Genomic DNA, 24,645 nt, shown 5'->3' with positions numbered 1-24,645 from the left:
TGGGAGTGTCTGGGGCAGAGAGTGAGAGAGAGAACTCTCTGACATCAGGCGCCTCTCACCATGCACTATCCTGTCATAAATTATGGACGACCGTGGGGCTTATTGCTATTTGATTGGTCAGCTGCTTCAGTCCAGCCTTCCTGTTGGTCAGTTGCCTGCTTGGCAACGTGGTTCCCTGGCCAATAAGTGTGAGGACGCCCTCTTCAACTATCGACTGTCTTTCAATTTGTATATAGAAGCGTCTTACGGATCATAGTTGAATGGGTTCCTTAATATTTAAGAATAATATTAATACTATTTACTTGTCTTATATGTATATTCATTTATAATTATAATATAGTGTATAATTAGAATGGATTTATTAAAATCAAGTAATATCAAAATGTTTATATTAGCAATAATATTTATTAAAGCTAATTTACAGTCTGCATAAAACATTCCTAATACATGTTTAGGAATGAAAATATTAGTAATAACAGAAATAGTTTTGTTAAATTTGCTTAAAAAATTGAATTAGTGAATGGTTATATATTTGAAACTTGCTTTTCAACAACAAAATTTTTTGTATACATATACTAATGTCGAAATAAATATTATGAATTACTTTTATAATTGTGCATCACATTTAAATAATAAAAACATAAAAACGAAGCAACATAATTTATATAGTAAATTACTAAGCTTTTGTATTGATAATTATAAGAATACATAATACTGATTAAAAACAATCACGTCACGTTAATAGTGCTACTTATTTAAGGATTAAGTACAACAAATTGGTTTTACAGCTATTGACCGAACAGATAAACACTACAATATGCGTCACAACACAGATTTTCATTACATATTAAAAAAACACTACACAAACGACAGACAGATGCAGTTTAATGCTGACAATTGTAAGGTTATGAGGCTAGGTAATGATGATAGAGTTTCAAGATACGAGTTAGATGGTGTTGAGATTGCGAAGTCGGATTGCGAAAGAGATCCGGGAGTTATGATTTGTAAGAATTTAAAACCAAAAAATCAATGCATAAATGTTCGTAATAAAGCAAATAGGACACTGGAATTTATTTATCGGAGTTTTAGTAACAAGACACCTGGTGTTGTTCTCCAGCTATATGTTGCTCTGGTTTGGCCCCATTTATATTTTGCAGTTCAGTTTTGGTCGCCGTACTATAGAATGGATATAAATTCACTAGAACGCGTCCACCGTAGTATGACAAAGTTAATCCCCCAAATTAACAAAGAAAATTCACTTTCGCAAACAGAGTGGTAGACGGTTGGATTAACTTAGGTTAGAAGGTGGTGGAGGCCAAGACCGTCAGTAGTTTCAAAGCGTTATATGACAAAGAGTGCTGGGAAGACGGGACACCACGAGCGTAGCTCTCATCCTGTAACTACACTTAGGTAATTACTCTTAGGTAATTACACACAAATGGAATGCATTAGGCAGTGTTTTGGTGGCGGCTGACTTCATACACTGTTTCAAATGTAGATATGATAGAGCCCAGAAGGCTCAGGAATCTGTACACCAGTTGATTGACGGTTGAGAGGCGGGACCAAAGAGCCAGAGCACCGTGGTGGTGCTACTTGGCGGAGATGTGCTGTCTCTGCAGCTTGCCCTGCCAAGCGCTGCCATGTCGGCCCTCATAAAGACACTGACGACAGTGTCGTCTCTACATCTACTCTTCCCTGCTCGCCCTACTAGTATACAAGGTAGAAGAGCTTCAACTCCTACCCAACGGAGATTTAGTGTAAGAAAACGGACCCGTGCTGGTGGCGGCCGAGGTGCTGGCGCCCGAGGTGCTGGCGCCCATGGGTACGGTGGCCGTGGTGGTTGCGCCCGTGGGTATGGCGGCCACGGTGGTGGCGCCCGTGGGTGCTGCACAACTCATTCCAGGTGACATTATTACCTGCTTCACGCATGGTAAGTTGGAAGGACACCACAGTGGCTCAATTGTAAGTTTTCTTAACTCTGTGTATGCTTATAAAACATTCAGTGAAGCATGTCATACAGGATTATTGGAACAAAGACTGCATTGTTCCGACTCCAGTGTTCAACACGTATCAGGAATATAGTATCAGGAACCTATCACGAGACAGGTTCCTGATACTACTACTACCCCTTTGAAATCCTTGAAAATGTTGATCGAACTGATCGACTTTGGAGAGTGCAAAAAGTGCTCAGTGGTATCAGGGGGAAATTTCGCGATTACTTTGTACCAGGACAGAATGTTGTCATTAATGAATCCCTAACTATTTTCAAGGGACGTTTTCTCTTCATTTCATCGAACCAGCGCCGTTTTGGTCTCAAATTCCTTGTACTGTGCGACTGTGAAACCGGAATAGTGACGGATATGATATTATATTCCGGTACAGACCTAGACATACCCGCACAAGATCCTCACGTTGTTGTTGTTAGATTCGCTACCTGGAACAAAAAAAAATCTAAGTAGCACGGGCTATGGAGAGCCCTCGCGGGTTTTCTGGCAGTGGTGAAGACGCCCATGGAACTGCTGCTGAACAAGGGGCACATTCTGTACAATGACAATTATTTAACGAGCCCCTTGCTAACAATGTTCTTGCTTGAACATAACACGGGAGTGTGTGGCACTGTAAAGACACTCCCTCACCCTCTCAGTACTGCCTACCACTTACGGGCTATTCATGCCCGTGCCACCTCTTGGGTGGCTTAATCTTAATCTTCTTCTTCTTCTCTCAGTACTCCCCTCACCCTCTCAGTACTCACCTCACCCTCTCAGTACTCCATACGCTCTCACAGTACTCCCCTCACCCTCTCAGTACTCCCCTCACCCTCTCAGTACTCCCCTCACCCTCTCAGTACTCCCCTCACCCTCTCAGTACTCACCTCACCCTCTCAGTACTCCCCTCACCCTCTCAGTACTCCCCCTCATCCTCTCAGTACTCCCCTCACCCTCTCAGTACTCCCCTCACCCTCTCAGTACTCCCCTCACCCTCTCAGTACTCACCTCACCCTCTCAGTACTCCCCTCACCCTCTCTGTACTCCCCCTCATCCTCTCAGTACTCCCCTCACCCTCTCAGTACTCCCCTCACCCTCTCAGTACTCCCCCTCACCCTCTCAGTACTCCCCCTCACCCTCTCAGTACTCACCTCACCCTCTCAGTACTCACCTCACCCTCTCAGTACTCACCTCACCCTTTCAGTACTCACCTCACCCTCTCAGTACTCACCTCACCCTCTCAGTACTTCCCACGTTCTCTCAGTACTCTCCACGCCCTCTTAGTACTCCCCTCACCCTCTCAGTACTCCCCCTCACCATCTCAGTACTCACCTCACCCTCTCAGTACTCACCTCACCCTCTCAGTACTTACCTCACCCTCTCAGTACTTCCCACGCCCTCTCAGTACTCCCCTCACCCTCTCAGTACTCCCCTCACCCTCTCAGTACTCCCCTCACTCTCACCTCAGTACGCTCGCTGGAAACACAACGCAATGTAATTTTCTTGAGACCGTATTGATAACGTGTCTGGCTATTTTCATTGTTTGACGATGTAGAATGTCGTACTCTGAAGCGCGCGCGCCTGTGTGTACTCATCTATATGTGCTTGCAATGTTGAGCTAGGCTTCTAGCCCCGCCTTCTGAACGTTCTTAGAATAATGCAGTGACTCATTTCTCACGCTTTTATCATATTTACATTTACAATTTTGAATCGAATTAGCTGAACTTTTTGGAGCTCGTCATATAATTGTTGTTTTCAGCAATTCAAGACAAAACACGTCCTCCAAAGCCTCAGTTGCAACCCGTCCTCTTAAAAACTAAGTCTGAATTTACCCGTTTACCCGTATGGCCAAAAACTGATGTAATTTGAAAATGAAAAACAAATTGAAAATAAATTTGGTATTTTTTTCCAAAACAGTAAGTTAAGGGTCCTCTGGTTGGTTAGGAGGGCAGGAAATTCTCCTAAAGTTTCAAAACATCATGAAAAACGTTAATTGAAAGCGTCCTCTCCTCACCTAACAGATTAAACTGGAGGACCCAAATAGAAATCCGAACAGTACGTCAAATTCGTGAGCCGATATAATTTCTAATCACGTCAGTTTTGGGCCGTAGCGCGCATAGCCTCACTACATAACCTCAGTAGCATATATATACTCAAAAGCACACATAACATTCCCCTTACTTTACATAAAGCCTAATAGACCACATGTCACAAAAAATCGATTAGGTCACACACGCAAACATATCGAATCATGTAAAGTTCTCCACCACCACCACTACTACTACTACAATGAACAGTTTATATATTTATTTTTCACATGTGGGGCGAATAGAAATTAAAACGTTGTAAAACTGCACACAGTTCAAATGTTTATACAATCACACACACGCACATCGTTCTCTCCACGCACACGGCTTTGCAACACGGAAAAGGCAACTGCACACGCAAGATTTTGACAAAGTCAACAATAGCCTTCCATTTATCAGTGTGAAATATTGTGCATCATTATATTGTAATTTAAACTAAAAATGAAATAGCATATTAACTTGACGAAATGATACATTCTAGTCGCGATACTGCTTATTATAAATACAAAAAAGGTCGACCAATACATTTCTTGTGTAAATCTGAGGAGAGGAGGAGGCAAGAAAAAAAGGGGAAAGGGAGAGAGGAAGAGGGAGAAGGGAGAAGGGGAGGAGGGGTGAGAGCCCTATTCAGATAAATAATCACTATATATAATTCGATTATTCACTTTTTTTCATACTTATTTAATTATATTGTTTCACTGAAATTAATTTTATCATATATTCAAAAGAGCATCAACAAAGCCTTTTTTTTTTGGCGTATTTATACTTTACTAATACATGTATGTTCTTAGGATGCTGGCGAGCCATATCTATAAACATAACTAATGAAACTTCTGATGATATTCTTCAACTTATTCCGGTTCATTTTGACGGCGCAGTTCAGTGTTGGGCGCAGTGCTATAGAATGGACAAAAAGCAATGGAAGTGTAAAACTGGGGCATTTCTGTGTAACACCACTATAAATATGAACTAATAATGTAACACTAATAATGTAATGTAATGAGAAGGGAGAAGGGGAGGAGGGGTGAGAGCCCTATTCAGATAAATAATCACTATATATAATTCGATTATTCACTTTTTTTCATACTTATTTAATTATATTGTTTCACTGAAATTAATTTTATCATATATTCAAAAGAGCATCAACAAAGCCTTTTTTTTTGGCGTATTTATACTTTACTAATACATGTATGTTCTTAGGATGCTGGCGAGCCATATCTATAAACATAACTAATGAAACTTCTGATGATATTCTTCAACTTATTCTGGTTCATTTTGACGGAGCAGTTCAGTGTTGGGCGCCGTGCTATAGAATGGACAAAAAGCAATGGAAGTGTAAAACTGGGGCATTTCTGTGTAACACCACTATAAATATGAACTAATAATGTAACACTACTAATTTGTAACACCACCATATAGCACCACTAATGGTTATACTGGAACCAAAGGTACCCTTCCAAGGAAATACTGATCAGCGGAGTTGCAGAATCTGTGGTGAGAGTGACGGACACCGCCTTGACCACTATTTACGCGAATGTCAACACCTGTGGGACATTAGAAATATGTGTAGAATAATAAACCCCACATTGTTTGAATTAGGAAAACGCTATTTGTCACATACTGATACTGCTCTTAAAAAATTACCCCATTTTGCACCCGCAAGATAACGTAAGATTTTAAGGGCTGATGAATGATAATCTTGTTTGAGGAGCTGTTCACTTGAGACAGTTAAGCAAGTCCCAGCTGTGTCTGGGTACAAGTGACAGGATGAACAACCCAGCGGGTTTTCTTCTTATTGGGGAGTGTTGTACATGCTGCTATGGCGGTGTGTCTACTCACATGATGAGTGACGCTGCCCAATAAACTCGCCCCTCGGGGGAAAATTAAAAAAATTAAATCCCAAGGGTCAGCTGGACCATCACAGTTTACTGGAATGAATTTATTGAATGAACACAACTGGATTTTTACAAAAACACTGACTATTTCCGTAAACAAATCTTACCCAAAGCGTTTGAATATCATCATCAGTTTATTACCTTATCGCTATCAGGATAAGAATTAATGATATATTAGTGAAAATAATATTTAAAATAGTTCATAAGAATACATTTTCTTTAACTCTTCCGTTATTAAAGAAAACGACGGCCCTTTCAATGGCAAACATTCATATTTGTAGTGTAGTTTGAATTTGTGATGCTTATTCATTTATGATTGCTCTATATTCTGCTTTTCTCGCTGCGTAACAATACAAAAATGCAAAACCTAACAATACATATGATGTTTTGTTGGGTTATGCATTTTTGTTTCAGTATACATATCAATACAGAGTAAAAATTATTCATAGTGCAAAATCTTGGAAAAGCAGATGAATCCTGAATTTACCTGAATTTACCTGAGGGCCACTATCTCACAAGTGGCCTCGACGAGGAAAGTAAGCCGGAGACTTGTCAAAGGTCCCCCTGTTTTTCATTATGATTTTGTCAATTTTAATTTTAACATATAGTATCCTTTTTTTCTGCGTGTAGGCAATTCCATGGATTAATAATAATAATAATAATGTTTATTCAAGTAGAAGTACATATATATACAAAATGAGTTACAAACAGAATGTTGGATTTTTACATAAAGCTAGTACATACTATGCCTAAAAGCCACTAATATGCACAGCCTTTTGGATGGGTGAAAAAGAATCTCTTGTTTTCCATCCTAAATGTTGCTTGTTGAGCTTGGAACCGTTGCTCCTTGTTTGTGTTACATCTGACCTGTTGAAGAAGCCGTCTTTAATGTCCCCATCACAACAAGTGTCACGATTTTTCAACAAGATTGCAAGTTTGCGACACTATAGCTTGTAGTACAGTGCCTTTTGGCTATCACTCTTTTAATATGCAGTTTTTTTCCTACCACAGACGTGGCCACACATTTACAATGCTAACCAACATATATACATTTTCTTCTGTCCTCCGAAACACCCAAACGGGTGAGCGTCTCACCTTGATCTTATATTCCAATGTCATGTTATATCGGTTATAGGTTGTTATTGTATCTTTTACGGTGTATTATTCCGGCAGGTCACCTGTGACGACTTAAGGCATTGGCAACGAATTATTTGGTTCTACACACCACGAATAATTTGGTTCTACACGCAATGAATCATTTGGTTCTACACGCCACGAATCATTTGGTTCTACACGCCACGAACCATTTGGTTCTACACACCACGAATCATTTGGTTCTACACGCCACGAATCATTTGGTTCTACACGCCACGAACCATTTGGTTCCACACAACGAATCCTTTGATTCTACACAACGAATCATTTGGTTCCACACGTGGCGGTTCTACACACGCCATATTTTGCGTGTGTAGAATATCCCTAAAGCCATATTTGCTCGAACACGAGAGGATGCAGATTAGTTGACCAGGACATGTTTATGGCTTATTAAACAAGCAACATTCTACATAACAACTAAGCCATACTACCTTTTTTAAATAACCCATTATTAGTAAACTAACCCTTAGTAGTGTAAATAAACCAATGGATTAATTTCGATTAGGATATCATTATCAAACCCCAAAAGTTTGTGAAGGGAGGATCCATCCTAGCAGGATAAAATAGAATCATACAGATCACTAAGAAAAAGAATCATACAGTCCACTTACATTAAAGTATAAATACTTAAGAAATAAATTCATAAACTAAATAAAGAAATAAGCAATAACTAAATAAATAAATAAATTCCTGCTAGGAGACTTTCCCCCACACCTGTTCACATAGCAATAAAGTTACCTGGGAATTAGACAGCTGCTACTGGGTGTATCCTGCATCACGCACACACACACATACACACACACACACACACACACATACACACACACACATACACACACACACACACATACACACACACACACACACACACACACACATACACACACACATACACACACACACACACACACACACACACACACACACACCACACAGAGGCGGAGATGGGGAGATAAGGCGTCACCAGTGGAGTCCCAAAGGGTTCTGTCCCTGGACCTGTACTGTTTATGATATATGTAAAAGATCTCCAGAGGGTATAGATTCGTTCCTCGCATTGTTTGCTGATGATACAAAAACTATGAGGAGGATTAAGACAAAAGAAGATAGTATGAGGCTATAAAATGATCTATACAAACTGACTGAATGGTTCAACAAATGGCTACTAAAGTTTAACCCGAGTAAATGTAAGGTAATGAAACTAGGCGATAGAAACAGGAGGCCAGGCACATGATATTGAATGGGAGATGAATTTCCTTCATGAAACGGACAGAGAAAAAGATATGGGAGTTCATTCATATAACACCAAACCTGTCTCCTGAAGCCCATATAAAAAGAATAACATCTACGGCGTATGCAAGGCTGGCCAACATCAGAACTGCCTTCAGGAACCTGTGCAAGGAATCCTTCAGAACCTTGTATACCACATATTACATATATGGCAAAGTCCAAACATATAGCCTCCAACCTTCAGGAGACACCCAGACAGTCAGACATATGCATGCAAAAATAAATAATATGTATATATAAATATATATGTATTGAATGTTGGAACAGGTTTCTTCTCTTTAATAAGATACAATCGTTTAATGATATATTGACAGAATGTTGAATAAAAAACAGAATGCAGTTGTAATCTATTTCTTAATGTATCACAATTTCTGTTTCGGGATACTGTTTTTCCTAATTGCATGATTGCTTTCAAAGTATATAAAAGTGCTGTTATTCCCCTCAAGTTTTGCTTCGACCTTTACCTAAAACGGCTAAAGGGATAAAGGCATTTAAAGGCAGCCGACAACTTATCAAGAACTGTGACACATTGTTTCATAAGTCTGCAGCATTTAGGTACCTTCAGAAAGTCTTTCTTTAACTGTTTTAGGCAAAGTTTGAGAGGAATAACATAATTTTTCTATACTTTGGAGGCTTTGGCAATCAGTATGTACCATCCAGGAACAAAGAAAAAATTAATTGGTGGCACAGTGTTATTATTACGTAAGTATAGCTATAAACATAGTAGATTGATGCCAAAACACTGTTGGTATAATTACCACGAACAAAAGCTAAGCTGCTACAATCAACACAAGTAAGGAAGGTATAATCAACAAAAGTATAACAGCTAAACTTAACAAACATAAGACTTGAACATTTGACATAATCTAAGTCGCCAATGCTATTCTTGCCCCGTCTTTCAACATTAACTTGTGGTCCAGAACACCACAATTCCTTCTCTGCTACATGAGTAAGTATAGCATCAATGTTACCTACAATGCATGTATTAAAACTGTAAATTCTCTGACATAGACACTTCTGTAAATTCTGTAAATTCTGAATAAATTATTCTATATAAATAAAAACTGTAAATTCTCTGACACTTCCTAACTATTGAAGGTGTCTCCCCATCACACGAGCAACTATTACAATACTTTTAAAAGTTTATATATAGAGACCATAATACCTTACAGAGACCTATTGACTCCCGTATGTAGGTTAGATTAGCATTTTAAAAGTACTACACTCACTTTCTGTAGTTGATTGTTCAATAAATCACTGAACTATATATTTAACAGATCTCTCACCTTGTCCATGGAGGACAGGAGAAAATATATATATTCTGGTTAGCATTGTAAATTTGTGGCCACATCTGTGATAGAAAATAATAATAATAATAATAATAAAGAAATAATAAAAAAAAATCCCAAGGTCCTAATTAACTAACAAGTGTTTTTTCATCACACATGTGTCATTGTATAGACCTAATTATGATATATTCACTCGTTATAATATTAAGATATCTTTAGATATCTCTAAATGCTCTACGAGACTTAAAACACAGAAAAAAAATATTATTATACATATGGCGATATTTTGCACTAATTATTGAACTACAGTAAATAATACAAAGACCATTTCGGTGAAATTATTTCCTGATGTTTATAGAAACGCCAAAATGTTAAAACATCATTGGATTAAAGACCATCGTTGTCGAGAAAGTAAGTGTTACGTAGGTCCTATGGGTCTATTTAGGACAAACGTCAAATTTGACGGCTGACAAATTTTGATTGACTGGACAGTGACCTCTGACCCACAGAAGAAGTCGTGTGCTTGTGAGAGTAGAATTACAAGGACTAGAAGTCGTCAAGAGCCCTCAGTGTACCGTGACTCACAGGGCAGACCACCTCAGGAGCACTCTATTGACCATGTCGTGTACAGTTGACTAGAGTGTACCTGGGAACACCCAGCGACGAGGTTCGAATCCTCATCACGGTTCATGTGGATTTGTTTACTCCTCCCCTACACATCAAACTACAGTTATTTCAGTAAACTTCTGTGAGACGTGAAAACTGGAGAGTCTATACCCCTTATAGTAACCGGAGAGCTCGACTTTGCTGATCCCTTCTGAGCGACTGAGCGCTGTAGTGTATGTGCCCGACACACCATCAACACGGAGCTCTACGCCTACTGGCAAGCACCATATTCAAGGATTGATGTAGTCTACGTAGATTAAACACTTCTTGACACGTTTCATTTCAAATGATACCGCTGTTCACTTAGATATTTACACCCTATGATATTCATATATAGATGTTTATTTATAAAGATATTTATACCCTAATCCAGTAGATTAGGGTTCAAAAGTTCATAAGTTCAGACATAGAGTATATGCACGCTACATACAGAAAAGTAGTCGGGACTGAAGGACTGGAGAGAGACGACGGAACCAGTGATGAAGGTGTTAGCTGTGAAGGTCACTACCTGTCTCTGTGAAGCTGGTCCCGGGAAGAAGCCCAGCAGCAGGTTGTTGGGGATAGTTGTGCTGTTCCCTACACGAGCCTCCACGTTACTAAATCGCACACCCAAAGTTTGGTTTTTCCGGATCTGAACTCTGACGGAGGTGATTCTATGCAGAGCCCCAAGGTCGGCCATCCAAAAAGGTTCAGGAACATTATCAGAGAGATAACATTCAGAGTACATTGTTATACAGTAGAAACCGTTTACGGGCATGTAAACGTTAGTACCCTTAATGGCTGACGAACCAGTGATGGTGGCGAGGTGGGCAGCCTCCCTGACACTGCCCCAGGAGGAGTAGCACATAGTTGGGGTGCCAGAGGAGCCTCCCACACCGGTATAGTGCCACGACACTCTGGCATTGTACAGTTCGCAGCCACCGCCTGAGGAAGAGAAGAATGAGTCTGAGAGAGGCTGAAGCACCTGAGCCTTGCAATAAAACTACTTCAATGCTGAAATAACAATAACATATATAAACTATACCTAATTCAGGCGATACTGTTTCCTAGCATATTTTCCGCGCATGTTGGTACTGTCGCTTACAATCTCTCTCAATCCTTTACACGTCCCCCATATGTTCTCTGCCTAACTCGCTGCCCTTTCTTACAATATTCCTCCATCCATCCCTCCATCCTCTACATGTTCTTACCCATTCATTACATTCCCTTACACGTTCTCCGTTCATCTTTGTACTAATATTTCGAACTTCCCATCTTGATCCTACAGTGAGAAGACATACTTGAACAATGGCTACCTTATACAGTGTTTATTTTAAGACGTATTTACAGTGTTTGTTTAAATTTACTGTGATATGATGTTGCTTATTATTGAAACCTTTCGTTTGAAGTTATTATTATTCTTATTTAATAGACCCTGCGATAAATATTTGTATTTTTTTATTTAAAGATTTGCCCGATGTAGTGGATGTGAAGACTCAACCCGAAGGCGATGAGTCACAATAACGTGGCTGAAGTATGTTGACAATCGACTTGAGAATGGTCCAGGACGGACCGAAACGTCGTCGTCCCTTCAATTTCTAGTGTGTGGTCTGGTCAACTCAACCCGAATTTAAAAGAATCCCTGATCTAGTGTCAGGTACTATATGGCAAAGTCCAGCTTCGACTGTTTTGTGGAGGAATATTACTACTGTTGCTCTGTGTATAAGGAGAGTGAATGTAATTACCAACCCGTGAGACAAAACAGGGAGCAGTCATCCCACTGGAGACACTGGACTCCGCACCCAATCTTGGTGCTGATGTTAAATTGGCCCAGGAAACAATCACTCATGTCCGGGTATACGATGTTCATCTGTTGGGAAACATTGTGAATTAGTTATACTCATTATAGCTGCAGAAATTTTGTGGAAATACCACTTTACGAACAGACTTTTATTATGAACTGTATAATAATGTGTATTATTATACATTTATATTGTGTGTGTATAAATGGGGGAGAAATTAATTCAGTACGATTAATGGTAAATTATATAACCATGAATCAGAATAATTTGGGAAACAATTTAGCACTTTCGTCTATATTTCAAAACATCCCAAAAAGTAATTTTTCAATGTTAGTTAAAAATTACTTTCAAACACGACGAGCACTTATAACGAGCACAGCGCTTCCAACCACAAGGGCCGTGCTTGTCGCCAGAGACAGAACTATAGTGTCACAGGACTACTAAGTAACATCCAACAATCTCAGAAAGACATCGTTACCTCCTCCTTGGTAGCACTTTCATTCCTACTATGTCTCTGACGACGAACACAGCCCATGTGTTCGAAAGCGCTGTGCAGACTTTCCTTTTCAGTGTAGTTTCTGAGAATTTTTTTTTTAGGAGATAAGCTTTGTTTTTCCATCTTTCCCCTCACATAAAATAATAACAGCTTCATTACCAGAATCTCAGATTTTGATATTATTACCGTGACCAATTATTGGGTTAGATTTCAACTGACCTTCCGAAACGTCTTTTCCTTTGTTGACAAGATGGTAATCATCCTCACTGTCGTAATCATTGCAAACGTCAGCGATGTCATTTTCCATTGCAGCGTCATATTCGTTTGAATGTTTACACTGCACTGGCTGAGGAAAGAAAATAATAACATTTCCGAGTACAAAGGATAATCCAGGGCATGTATAAGACAATATAGATAAATATCCTTTTTCATCTTAACCCAAAATTTAAAACTACCTTAGATGTAAATTGTTATTCACACTTTCGTGGAAATAAACATTCCAATCACCTGGGTTCTAGGAGACTCGAACCCTGGACCCCACGTGTGTGAGACCGAAGCTCTATTAACAGAGCTATTGAGAAAGCTTAATAAGGAAAGTTCCCGGAAGTAGATTCTGCTACCAAACTGGAATTTTCGACTTTCCCCTTGACTACTACTGAAGCTCAGAGGAATTAGTGGTCCACGCCTATGTTATATTAAAAAAGCTCGCTTGGATCAAGTCTCCTGGAGTGCAGGTGAATGGAAGAGCACCTTACATGTATTGTTATGTCAAGCTGATGCTGTCATGAAGTGACGAGGAGGACTTGAGAGAACACCGATCTTTGTAGTAAAAGACAGTCTTTGTAGACCGTTGATCTGTAGGTATAGCAGTCCGGAGACTCCTGGGATGATGTTTGGGGCAGAGTGAGGGTGGACTCTCTCTGGGTGTGTCTGGGGCAGAGAGTGAGAGACGACTCCCTGACATCAGGCGACGCTCACCATGCACTATCGCGTCCTAAATTATGGTAGACCGTATGGCGTAGTTTCATTTGATTGGACAGCTGCTTCAGTCCAGCCTTCCTGTTGGTCAGTTGCCTGCTTGGCAACGTGGTTCCCTTGCCAATAAGTGTGAGGACGCCGTCTTCAACTATCGACTGACTTTCAATTTGTATATAGAAGCGACTTACGAATTCATCATGAATTACGGTTCATGAGTGAAAGAGTTCCTCAATATTCAAGAATTATAGTAATAATATTTACTTGTCATATATGTATTTTCATTTATAATTGCAACAATACAATGTATAATTAGAGTGGATTCATTAAAATCAAGTAAGAACAAAATGATTGTATTAGCAATAATATTTATTAAAACTAATTTACTTTTTGCATAAAATATACCTAATACATGTTTATGAATGAAAATATTAGTATTAATAGAAATATTTCGTTTATATATTTTTTTTACAAAATTGAATTAGTGAATGGCTATATATTTGATACTGACTTTAAAATATATATATATAAATATATATATATATATATATATATATATATATATATATATATATATATATATATATATATATATATATATATATATATATTCATTTACTAATGTTAAAATAAATATTATGAATTATTTTTATAATTGTTCATCACATTTAAATTATAAAAAACATAAACACGAAGCAACAAAATTTATATAGAAAATCACAAATATTTTGCATTGATAATTATAAGAATACATAATACTAATTAAAAGCAATCACGTCACATTAATAGTGCTACTTATTTAAGGATTAAGTACAACAAATTGGTTTTACAGCTATTGACCGAACAGATAAACACCACAATATGCTTCACAACACAGATTTTCATTTCATATTAAGCAAAAAAACACTACACATTATGACAGGCAGATGTAGTTTAATGCTGACAAATGTGAGGTTTTGAGGTTAGGTAAAGATGATAGAGTTACAAGATACGAGTTAGATAGTGTTGTGATTGCGAAGTTGGACTGCGAAAGAGATTCGGGAGTTTTGATTAGTAAGAATTTAAACCGAAAAAATCAATGCATAAATGTTCGTAATAAGGCTAATAGAATACTGGGATATATTTATCGAAGCGTTAGTAATAAGACACCTGGTGTTGTTCTTCAGCTATATCTTACTCTGCTTATGCCCAATTTAGATTATGCAGTTCAGTTTTGGTCGCCGTACTGTGGATTGCCAACTATATAAATTTACTGTAAAGCATTGAGCGTAGGATGATAAAGCTTATCCCCAAAATTAGATATATGTCATTTGAAAAAAGGTTGACAAAGCTTAAATGGCATTCGTTGGAAAGGCGAAGAGTTAATGGTGACATAATAGAAGTGTACAATTGACTTGATAATGGGTCCCAGGACGGACCGAAACGTCGTCGTCTCTTCAATTTCGTGGTTTTGCCAACACTTTTCAGCCACGTTATTGTGACTTTTCATCTGCAAGTGTACAAGTGGATGAATGGACATAACATAGGAATATTAATAGGGGTATTAAAAGTATCAACACAAGACAGAACACGAAACAATGGGCATAAAGTGGCTAGGTATAGAATTAGGAAAGACCTGGATAAATACTGGTTCTGTAAAAGGGTTGTTGATTTGTGGAACCAATTACTGCATAACATAATAGAAGTAGGATCCCTTGATTGTTTTAGGCGTAGGTTAGACACATATATGAATGAGATTGGGTGGATATAAATAGGAACTGCCTCGCATGGGCCAATAGGCCTTCTGAAGTTACCTTCGTTCTTATGTTCTTACGTTCTTAAGACAAAAATATGTAACAATTACTTGCATGCTGGCCTCGTACTTTCATACCAATGACTTATTCATTACAAAAGGTTTGAGCGGTTAATCTTCACACTCGCCCGGTCCCGTAGTGTGACGTAGAGTGCAACACGAGTCTTGTTGGTTCTCTCTACAACAGCAGTGTGTGATATGTATGTAGAAGAGGAGCGTGGCAGCAAGCATGCACACACACACACACACACACACACACACACACACACACACACACACACACACACACACACACACACACACACACACACACACACACACACACACACACACACACACACACACACACTCAGGCAGGAGGCATTGAACCACAGGCCAGTGTCCCTAACTTGCATGTCATGCAAGCTAGGAGAAGATTGTGCGAAAAAATTAGTGGAATATCTGGAGCGAAAGAACTTTGTGACACAGCATCAACATGGCTTCAGGGATGGCAAGTCCTGCCTCACAGGATTAATTGAATTCTACGACCAGGCAACAAAAATCTGGCAAGAAAGAGAAGGGTGGGCAGACTGCATATTTTTGGATTACCAGAAAGCCTTTGACACAGTACCGCACAAGAGACTAGTGCACAAGCTGGAGATTCAGGCAAGAGTGAAAGCGAAGGTACTCCATTGGGTAAGGGATTACCTTAGCAACAGAAGCCAGCGAGTCACTGTGAGGGAGGAGGTCTCAGATTGGCACGGCGTCACTAGTGGAGTCCCGCAGGGTTCAGTCTTTGGACCTATACTCTTTCTGATATATGTAAATGATCTCCCAGAGGGTATAGAATCAGTTCTCTCATTGTTTGCCGATGATGCAAAAATTATGAGAAGGATTATAACAGAAGAAGTTAGCAGGAGGTTACAAGATGACCTAGACAGATTGAATGAATGGTCCAACAAATGAGTACTAATGTTTAATCCGAGTAATGCAAGGTAATGAAATTGACAGGTTAGATACAAATAAACTGTTTGACACGGGTGGTACGCGAACAAAGGGACACAGGAGGAGACTGAGTACCCAAATAAGCCACAAAGACGTTAGAAAGAACTTTTTCAGTGTCAGAGTAGTTAACAGGTAGAATGCATTAGGCAGTGATTTGGTGGAGGCTGACTCCATACACAGTTTCAAATGTAGATATGATAGAGCCCAGTAGGCTCAAGAATCTGTACACCAGTTGATTGACAGTTGAGAAACGGGACGAAAGAGCCAGAACTCAACCCTTGCAAACACAACTAGTTGAATACAACTAGGTGAGTACACACACTGACACCTAAGAGACTAGCACTAGAGTGACTCATAAGGTATACACAGGTGGATCAGCAAGCCACATGGGATGACAGTCAGCCAGGGTCATTATGGTAGGACAGATGTCATTTTTGCGGCAGTCGACTGGGGTCAACATACGTGTGTGTGTGTGTGTACTCACCTAATTGTACTCACCTAATTGTGCTTGCGGGGGTTGAGCTCTGGCTCTTTGGTCCCGCCTCTCAACCGTCAATCAACTGGTGTACAGATTCCTGAGCCTATTGGGCTCTATCATATCTACATTTGAAACTGTGTATGGAGTCAGCCACCACCACCGGAGCCCGTACCTTGTGTGTGTGTGTGTGTGTGTGTGTGTGTGTGTGTGTGTGTGTGTGTGTGTGTGTGTGTGTGTGTGTGTGTGTGTGTGTGTGTGTGTGTGTGTGTGTGCGCGTGCGTGCGTGTGTGTGTATGTGTGTGCGTGCGTTCACAAGACCGTGGGAAAGCAAATATTAACGACTCAAATAGAAGCATTCTGAACACTTGCTTGTATGTCCTCTTAAGCGTCAGAAACTTATTTACGCTATTCAGTGAAGCCGTTTATAATGTTTTCATTTATATATATTTTTCGTCCAGATTTGGAATATTGCGTCGGTGCGCTTAGCGAAATAACATCTCAGAGGACATGTTATAATCTTTCTATATACAGACCATATAGAAATACCATAAATATTGGGATCAGTTCAGATTAAAACGACGTCCACACACATCAAAGGTCCTGCATAGAGTAGTAGTTTCGATTTAATTTAACTCACAGAATTAAACCTTCGCACTGCATCATGGTAAGTCTCCATTTAAGATGATTTGCAACCAAATACAAGCTTGTTATAAACATGAAAGGTATTGGTATCGATTTTCATCGTCTGTAGCATTTTCAAGAGAGAACACCGTCAGTTATAAACAACTGTGATAGCCTGTGGCACTGATATCTGTGCATACCTGTCTTTTATCGACCGCCGAGGTACTCAAACTCAACTCATCCATTCATCAGTCCATCCCTCTGTCCATCCCCCCCCCCCCACCATCCATCCACAATATCATCAACACTTCAGCAGCTCATCCGTCTAAAATTATATTATTTTTCTCAAATATTTAGTCGACTGAAGCGTTAGACGCCCCCCCAAAAAATCAAGTTGTTTACAATTATTTTTTCGAATCCACGCAAATCTAAAACCCAAACTTACAAATTCCTTGACCTAGTGTAGCACATATATGCATTAAGATAACGGGGGGCAGGTAAGGTCAGGTTCTTGCGTAGCATTACTCGACTTTCCAGGATGTCATTTGGACTAATTAATACGAAGCTTGAACCTTTTCGGAGTCCAGCAGCACTAATTGCTTCACCTGACCGAACAGTTGCTATGTTGTGAGAGTTATAAATGCAGTTTAGGAAGGATGGGTTGTTGAAAATGTTGGTTTTAGTATAGATTGGTGCATGCATGAGCATAGGGATGGATTAATAGATAGAAGAATTGTTAAGCTAATTGAATAAATGGATTGATGAAAGCATGGATGGCTTCATACATGGATGAAATCATGGATGGATTCATACATGGAGGAAATCATGGATGGATTCATACATGGATGAAAGCATGGATGGAGTCTTACATGGAGGAAAGTACGGATGGATTCATATATGGATGGATTCATATATGTATGAATGGCCTGCTAGACGTGTGAGTAGATTGGCGAATGTTAGAATAAAGTGATAGATGGATGAGTGGAGGGATTGATAGATAAATAGAATAAGAGACATTTCGATGAATTGATATTCGAATTATCCATTATGTATTCCAAATTCCAAATTATCCAATGTGTATTCACAATTACAAATTATATAAAATTTTGTAGACAACTCTACGAGAAAAATAAGTAGCACAAAATTTTTGGTAATAATATGAATTATTTTATGAAACATTATACATGGCATCACAGGTGTGCTGCCAGATGTTGTCTATGTGGCGTGGTAACATGACATTATTTGCAGCTCATAGTCCCAACTCACTTCCTGCTTTCGTGCACGTATATACTTACTAAATGGGGTATCCGGCGGAGCCTGGGTCGCACCCTATGTTCAGGCTTCTCCCACTACACAGCCTCCACATTTCCTACTAGATGCTCTCTACATCTCCCAGCACACTTACGTCTTCTCCTTTCTAGTACTCACACGTCCTTCCAGTGACTGCTCTCTCGCTCTGTGCTTGTCGGAAATTTCGACACTAGATTACTAACACCCAATATAACCAGTAAATACAGTTATATTAGGAGCAACTAACTAAGCACTGGTTAGTTACTGGTTAGCAACTAACATTACTAACCACTAACTTCATTACAAGAAAATGGGTTTCAGTGATCTCCCAAAGAGGATTGGGAGATTCGTCACTTCATCAAAATGTGCATTTTTGCTCAACACGTATACTTAAAACACCAGCCCGAGGACTAAATATGATAAAAAAAAGTATTCTTCGGGACTAAATTTAACTAAAACTCAAACAAATATATAGACTAGTTCCCTAAGTCGATAATGACGAAATCTAGAACTGAGCACAGAGAGAGAGAGAGTTCAGAGAGGACCACCCGTCCAGAGTGGACCCTCCCACTTTGGACGGGTCCAGAGTGGACCCTCATACTCTGGACGGGTCCAGAGTGGGAGGGAGACAGACTCCATTACGTGTGTGGTCATACAGACGACCACAGACAGAGAATAGCCTCCCTCTGTAGTCGACACCTGCGGATCTCAGACACTTCCCAGAGCTTCGACAAAGAAACCACTAAATCTCCGATCAACCGAAGATTTTACTAACCTTGAGAAGTATTGTACCCGATTAAAATTAATTGTGTGTATGTATAAATTGGTAGCCATTAATTTTATGTACACATTTTGACCGGTTATGATATCTACGTAAAACTCGCGACGGATAAGCTTTTGTTCCATTAGTATAAATTTCTTCCTTGATATATGTTGTGTTTAGTAGTAACAGGTTATTACTTATTAGTTGCCCTACAAGTGCTGTTCAAGGGAGGAAGAAATAACATTCAGTCGTCCTAGTGCAACAGGAAGTATTCACGGTCACCATTAGGGGCTCAACCCACGTGTTTTACATACGTGACGGAGGAATATTTAGCGCCTATTACTAGGCCAAGTACTACTTAACACAGATAAACTGTTTGAATGTATACTAATACCAGTAGCTGTAGAACTAACATTAAAATTCAATAATACATTACCATTATCAATTATTTGATTAATAGGCTACGTACATAAACCCCCCCAAACTTTTGAACAGGTAAACACCTACCTTGAGGCTACCTTGAGGTGCTTCCGGGGCTTAGTGTCCCCGCGGCCCGGTCGTCGACCTAGGAGGAAGAATTTAAATATACAGTCCACTTTGAGTTAATAATAATAAATTGAAGTTCAGTAAATTAGTAATTTAATATATATATAAATTAAACAAATTCCCGATAGGAGAATAACCCCACTATGCTCATACACTCCCTTTCCCGTCTCCTCCTTCCCTACACACACAGGCTCGCGTCCTCTCTCTCTCTCTCTCTCTCTCTCTCTCTCTCTCTCTCTCTCTCTCTCTCTCTCTCTCTCTCTCTCTCTCTCTCTCTCTCTCTCTCTCTCTCTCTCTCTCTCTCTCTCTCTCTCTCTCTCTCTCTCTCTCTCTCTCTCTCTCTCTCTCTCTCTCTCTCTCTCTCTCTCTCTCTCTCTCTCTCTCTCTCTGCTCACACGTGCCCTTTCTCCGTCACAGTAACCAAAAAACGGCACCCAAAATGCAAATCTGTAATCTGAACAAACGTTTTTTAAAGTCAATAGCTGAATTTATTATTATTTAACCTAATGTTAAAGTCTATACTGACTTACGGCAGAAGATATCCCATCCACAGACCTCATGAAGGAGAAGCATTTGGGCCGTGTCTTGCCTTCAGGGAGTGACTGGGCCGATCCCGAAGACCCTATCAGACTCCCAATATATTCACCACTGAATATATGCTTGAATAGAGTACCCGGCGGGGCCCGGGTACACTTTCCGTTTCTCACCCTCTCTCCCTCCCAGTTCCCCTCACTCTCTACAGTTCTCCCTACTTCCTATTCTCCCTTTTTTCCCAACATTAAAGGTCCCCCCCCTCACTCTCCTTGGATCTCCCCTATTCTCTCTTCCATTCTTACTCTTAAGTACGAGATGGAGGCCTGCGACCTCCAGTGAAAGGCAGCCATTCTAAAAAAAAAATCCAGGATGACCCAGGGACGTGGATAGCCTTCTTTCTGATTGAGCAACCATGGCTGATGCACGCGCCTCAAGCTCCCAATCCCCTGTGGGACACGGTGTAGAAAGATCGCTTTCTCAAGAGGAAATTCAGACGTTATTGTTTGAAAATCAGGGTAGTGATATTCCTAAACTAAGGCACAATAACTTACCACAAGTGTCCGGAACAAGTGATACAGACACGGATGCGGATGATACAGCAAGCATGTCATGCTCAGGGCGAGCGACACGCATGGTGGGGCGTTATCGTCCTTAAAGAGGAGCTCAACCAACTCATATGAACATGCATAAGTCGACTCAGGGCACTGAAAGCAAAGACCTTGAATGGGCATGGGGGCTTCAATTGCTGTGCTTAAAGTGATGTACACAGCCAATGTGCGCTCCGTCATAGACTATGCCGCGACCGTTTTGTGAACTTATTCCCAAAGCGATATGAAAAATCTTGAAAGCATACAAAATAAAGCCATTGACAATCATTCTTGGAGTCCCAAGAACTGCCAAAATATCTAATCTACGAGAGGAGTTGTTCCTCCCCAGTGTTAAAAGCCGAATTCAGGAACTGAATGCTTAGCTTGCAATTAAGATAGACAGAAATCCCCATTACATTGATATTGCGAAGAAAAAACTGAGCTCTGTGCTACTTTTAGGAAGAAACAGAAGCAGAAAATGGCATCACAGATCAGTTTGCTACCTCGAAGAGCTTTACCTGCTTGAGCAAGCCCGTGAGCTCATGACTGTAGAGAGTTTACCTCCCTGGGAGGATGACACATGCAGGATCATCATCAATGAAATGGTACCGAAAAAGTCCATCATGATAGCTCATGAAATGAGGCACAATTATCTGAAGGAAATCTATAAAGAAGTCGGAAATGAGTTAGATCAAATCAACACTGATGGGTCATCTAACCCTGCCGATGGCATGGCTGGTGCAGCATACACTGTAATTAGGAATAATGCCTTACAGCGCGGAAATGAAGGAAAAGGCCGTATTGAGAACTATGCCTCTTCAACACAAGCGAAGCTGACTGCCATTGTTATGGTGTTAAGATTCCTTGAACGAAGCATTAACGGTGCAGTGATCTGCACTGACTCTAAAGCAGCGCTACAAAGCCTTACTAAAAATCTGCCAGAAAATCTTGCTATAGTCGCTGAGATCAAGAGAGCGATGAGAGTATTAACCAATCAAGGAAGAATCGTCAAAGGTCTGTGGATCCTCTCCCATGTTGGAATCTGTGGAAATGAACGAGCAGATGTGCTGGCTGCTGAAGGCACTAAAAGAGACCAAATTGAATACTTCATTCACAAGACTCCTCTACAAGTTAGAGGTATCACCAAGCAATATCGCCGTGACAAGGTTACTGAGGAAAGGAGGACAGAAGAACAAATCAGTGAATCTGTACACTGGTACACTGTGGTTGCAGCTGGCAATCTCAATCATTATGGACAAATAGGAGGTGGCCGCGGGAGAGAATCAGTAATAGTAAGAATTCGTCTTGGATACAAATATCCATGGAGATTCAGAATGGAAACAACAGTTAATCAGAGGAGTTGCAGAATCTGCGATGAGAGTGATGGACACCGCCTTGACCACTACCTGAGAGAATGTGAACACCTGAGAGACATTAGAAATGTGTGTAGAATAATAAACCCCACGTAGTTTTAGTTAGGAAAACACTGTTTGTCAAATATAGATAATATTCTTAAAAGATTCCCCAATTTTGCACTTGCAAGATAACGTAAGATTTTAAGGGTTAACGAATGGTAATTTGCTTGTTTGATACGCTGTTCACTTGAGACAGTTAAGCAAGTCCCAGCTGTGTCTGGGTACAAGTCACAGGATGAACAACCAAGCGGGTTTTCTTCCTATTGGGGAGTGTTGTACATGCTGCTATGGCGGTATGTCCACCCACAGGATGAGTGGCGCTGCCCAATACTGTCACTATGGTGGTATGTCCACCCACAGGATGAGTGGCGCTGCCCAATAAACTCGCCCCTCGGGGCAAAATTAAAAAAAAAATAATGTAACATACTACGGTGGTCTCAGGCGTTGCCAGGGTATCAGTTTCTCGTCTCTCCACCTTTCTATCCATCTATACATCCATCAATCTGTCTATCCATCTATCCATTCAACTATCCATCCATTTATCTTCAAATCCATCTACCTACTGCCTATAACTTACAGCCTCTGTCTTTGTCTCTGTCTCTGTGTCTCTGTCTTTACCTCTCTCTGTCCCTGCCTCTCTGTGTCTCTGTCTTTACCCCTCTCTGTCCCTGCCTCTCTGTGTCTCTGTCTTTACCTCTCTCTGTCCCTGTCTCTCTGTGTCTCTGTCTTTACCCACTCTCTGTCCCTGCCTCTCTTCGTCTATGTCCGCTTCTATCTCTCTCTCTCTCATTGGAAATATAATTTCTAGTATGTGGATGGTTGTCAGCGAGAAAACCTTAACGGGGGTGAAATATTAAAAAATAGATCATTTTCTCCTTAACTCTGAGAAACAGGCCGGAGTTTGAGAAACTTTTGAATTTGTGGGAGGATTGTTCTTTGTATGCGAGTACTGGGGAATTATAGATAGCAGGAAATTATGGTTAATTTCCGGAGTTTAGTGAATAATGGAGTGTATTACTACAAGAAGAAAAGTGCTATTAAAATTTTGGTTTTGACAATATTTAGCTGTGTAGCGGCGGGGAATGCCATAAATTGTTGTGGGGGTCTAAATGTGACCCAGACACGCAGTACTCTTTGGAGTTATGGCGACCCTGACCAGTCTATGTTTATAACGTATCCCAGACCACTCCCTCTGCTAATTTGGGTGTGGCTTGCCCCAAGCGTTTGATCACCAGTTTTGGATAGATTGACAGACAAACAAATATCGTCTCTTCCAGTAAAGGACCATACTACAGCACGACATATTCGTCAATATATCGTCAGAGCAGTCATAAATATATTTATAGCAAGTTTCTTAACATTAAGAGATGTCAAGTAAATATACAGCACCATAAAAATTATCTTGATGTAATAAAACGAATGAAAACGTGATATAAAATATATCATATATGTAATAAGATAAAAGCACACACACACGCACACACACTTTACAGTTTCAAATGTAGATATGATAGAGCCCAGTAGGCTCGGGAATCTGTACACCAGTTGATTGACGGTTGAGAGGCGGGACCAAAGAGCCAAAGCTCAACCCCCGCAAGCACAATTAGGTGAGTACAATTAGGTGAGTACACTCACACACACACACACACACACACACACACACACACACACACACACACACACACACACACACACACACACACACACACACACACACACACACACACACACACACAGTGATGAACTCTACTCACAACTAGGTGAGTACAACTAGTACAACACACACACACACACACACACACACACACACACACACACACACACACACACACACACACACACACACACACATACACACACACACACATACATACACACACATACATACACACACACACACATACATACACACACATGAGGAATTATGTTTTTATGAGGATTATTTATAATTATGAGTTATGAGGAAAGGCTGCGGGAAATGCACCTCACGACACTGGAAGACAGAAGAGTAAGGGGGGA

The 24,645-nt window shown here is 40.2% G+C and overlaps 1 protein-coding gene across 1 annotated transcript; it reads right to left on the bottom strand.

Moving 5' to 3' along the window:
* Positions 1-8,604: 8,604 nt before the first annotated feature.
* LOC138369505 (uncharacterized) lies at positions 8,605-13,566 on the bottom strand. Its single transcript, XM_069332803.1, has 4 exons — positions 13,397-13,566; positions 12,861-12,987; positions 12,093-12,213; positions 8,605-11,288 (listed from the first exon to the last, which is right to left on the bottom strand). The coding sequence occupies exons 2-4, from the start codon at positions 12,957-12,959 to the stop codon at positions 10,765-10,767; spliced, it is 744 nt and encodes a 247-aa protein (XP_069188904.1). The 5' UTR covers positions 12,960-12,987; positions 13,397-13,566; the 3' UTR covers positions 8,605-10,764.
* Positions 13,567-24,645: the final 11,079 nt, after the last annotated feature.

This window comes from Procambarus clarkii, chromosome 4 (genome assembly GCF_040958095.1).
Source record: "Procambarus clarkii isolate CNS0578487 chromosome 4, FALCON_Pclarkii_2.0, whole genome shotgun sequence".
Taxonomy (NCBI): domain Eukaryota; kingdom Metazoa; phylum Arthropoda; class Malacostraca; order Decapoda; family Cambaridae; genus Procambarus; species Procambarus clarkii.
Note: the sequence above shows the minus strand (reverse complement) of the source record. Positions and strands in the feature narration are given on the sequence as shown.

Bases quoted from the DNA above. Each gene is read 5' to 3' on its own strand.
- LOC138369505 (XM_069332803.1), bottom strand. From the start codon at position 12,959: ATGACGCTGCAATGGAAAATGACATCGCTGACGTTTGCAATGATTACG. The intron at 12,214-12,860 runs GTCAGTTGAAAT...GTTTCCCAACAG, and splicing joins AGGAAAAGACGTTTCGGAAG to ATGAACATCGTATACCCGGA. The intron at 11,289-12,092 runs GTTGGTAATTAC...TCTCTTCCTCAG, and splicing joins CTCCCTGTTTTGTCTCACGG to GCGGTGGCTGCGAACTGTAC.